The sequence below is a fragment of the Aplysia californica genome, unplaced genomic scaffold, assembly GCF_000002075.1.
Source record: "Aplysia californica isolate F4 #8 unplaced genomic scaffold, AplCal3.0 scaffold00705, whole genome shotgun sequence".
Taxonomy (NCBI): domain Eukaryota; kingdom Metazoa; phylum Mollusca; class Gastropoda; order Aplysiida; family Aplysiidae; genus Aplysia; species Aplysia californica.
Genome location: NW_004797975.1, coordinates 202330 through 204655, shown reverse-complemented (window position 1 = coordinate 204655; position 2326 = coordinate 202330). Strand labels below are relative to the sequence as shown.

Genomic DNA, 2326 nt, shown 5'->3' with positions numbered 1-2326 from the left:
AAAAAAAAAAAAAAAGAAATTTAGTCTAATCCCCCACAGATCGACGCCCCTGGACTGTCATGTTGTTCTGCCCGACAGCTGGGCGATGAATCAATTCCGAAACCGATTTCGAAACCGATTTCCCGGATTAATGCTACGAAAGAAAAGTTCCGACTCCTTTTTACGAAAACCAACGGTTACCGGTTACTTTCATCAATAAAACCTTTCTTTTTTTCCGATTTTATTTTTGAAAAATAAAAGTTGATGCTTCGTAGTGTTCCGAAATCAAGATTATTCTAAATCCTGAAGATGTTCGGAGCCAACCAGATAACCACCGGAAAAAATCACATCATTAGAAAGAAAGTAAATGGGTTCGGAGCATGGCGTTCTTTACTTAATAACGTACGCCATGGTTCGGAGTCGATTGAATCGATTCCCACGATTCCCAGCTTTCAATTAACGGGAAGCAAGGCGCCCAGCACTACACAGTTCTGCTGGGCGACACCAACATCCCAGGACCGCGCTAATGAAAAGTAACACTGCCGGCTGACTGGCAGTGGTGAATAGAAATAAAAGATAAATTACTTTTTCCTCAGTATAGAGATGTACAAAAGAAAGGGGGGGAAAGTTTACCCCACACATATATAATTCTAGCCCAAGAGTGAGTCGTGAAAGAAACCTGAACATAAAAAAGGAGTAAAATACTAGTATGAGTTTCTGTTCGTTTTCTTCTGTTTATTTTTTGTTTGTTGTTGTTGGGGGGGTTGGGGGTTGTTTGTTTGTTTGTTTGTTTGTTTGTTTGTTTTTGGGGGGACTCCCACTTCTGCATTTCATAATCACAAATCGTACAACAGAAAAGAACTCTCAAGGGTTGACAACAATAATCAACAATAATGTACAAACATGTGTCGTATACATCCGCCTTCACATTACCCACTACGCAATTTGATCTAGATCTAGATTACTGTGCCGTTGTAAACAACAACGAAATGCGTACTTCCGTGTGTTGTTTTTGTTACTACGTCATGGAAGATCTAATGCCCCTCTAGAGCCCAGAATTTGCCACTTTGGAAGATATTTACGGAGTTCTCGGTTTTTCTCGAATCCGAGGGACACATTATGAGACTACATGTACTAAGAAAAAACCCGGAGGTAATTCGAATAATAGCTCTGACTTCCGCGTAATGTGTGTACTGTATAAAATTTAAAAAACACGGACCCCCCTCCCCCTCCCCCAAACAAAACAACTCTCTGTATTATAAAGGACAACGAGGAAATTCCGTGAGCTGTGTGAAAGGGGGCATCATCATCCTTGTTTGGCATGGTACATCGCTACCTTAGCTTAGAATTATAAAGTTCTATCTGACAGTTTTGGCTGTTTTGGGGTTGGGTGGGGGTTTTTTTGCGTGTTTTTTTTTTGTGTGTGTGTGCGCGTAATGGGTACTAAGACCATGAGGTCAGGAACCAAATGTTTCATTTCCTCTATCAAAATCGTAAGATTATTCGGATTCGATATATATCAAAAGTCAAAGTACTGCATTTAAAAAAAAGCTTGACATTTTGAAATATTGTGATAGAAATCTACTCACAATTTTTTACGACAAATTTCTCAAAATTAGTTACTGAGCAGATAGCACTTTGTAATTCTAGGTAAGCGACACGCACGAACTGAACTATAAGAAGTGAGACAAACTGAGATAATGGCGAGATGAACCGAGACGAATTGAGCTGATGGTGGGACAAAATATGAGCTTATGTTGAGACGAATTGAGCCAACGGTGAGACGAATTGAGCTGATGTTGAGACGAACTGAACCAAAGGTGAGTCTTATCTTGCTGTTGCTAGTAATGCTAGAGGTTACTTTCAAAGACAGAGATAGCTTGACAAAGATTCTCAGCTGATATCAGGATAAAGTTAAATAACTCTAATAAAATATTTTAAATAGGATTGTAAAATTATGTTTCATGGGCCCATCGACACATTATTAAAGATGATTTAATACGTTTATGATCCAAAGAAAGTGAACAGCTACGATCCACCCTGTGCTGTCAGATGAAATCTGGACAGTATGGGATACTTACTACAAGTACTACTTTATGTATATATCATGTAAGAGCAGGTTACTGAGGTATCATAATATATAAATTCCATCGGCACGACGAACAATACTGGCCATTGAGTGCAAGGAAAAAGTGAGAAAGAGATCGTTTTAAAAACCGAAAGGAAAGAAACGAAGAAAGACGCAGCAGCATTGGCGCCCTCTGACCACCCGTACAGCCGGTCTTACTCGAAGTGTACCCCGTAACTAGAGATAGTTCACAAAAATGACATCAGCTAAGAGCGAGTG

The 2326-nt window shown here is 39.6% G+C and overlaps 1 protein-coding gene across 2 annotated transcripts in view; it reads left to right on the top strand.

Moving 5' to 3' along the window:
- The first annotated feature begins 1219 nt into the window (after positions 1–1219).
- The window catches only part of LOC101862834 (MLX-interacting protein), a 21285-nt gene continuing 20178 nt past the window's right edge, over positions 1220–2326 (top strand). Inside the window, exons 1-2 of one of the 2 annotated variants that reach the window (XM_005108634.3) lie at positions 1220–1303; positions 1630–1799. In XM_005108634.3, coding sequence (XP_005108691.1) covers positions 1734–1799 — 66 coding nt within the window. In that variant the 5' untranslated portion in view covers positions 1220–1303; positions 1630–1733. Of the gene's footprint in view, positions 1800–2326 lie in introns of both variants that reach the window. The other variant, XM_035972482.1, reaches the window with a different exon arrangement.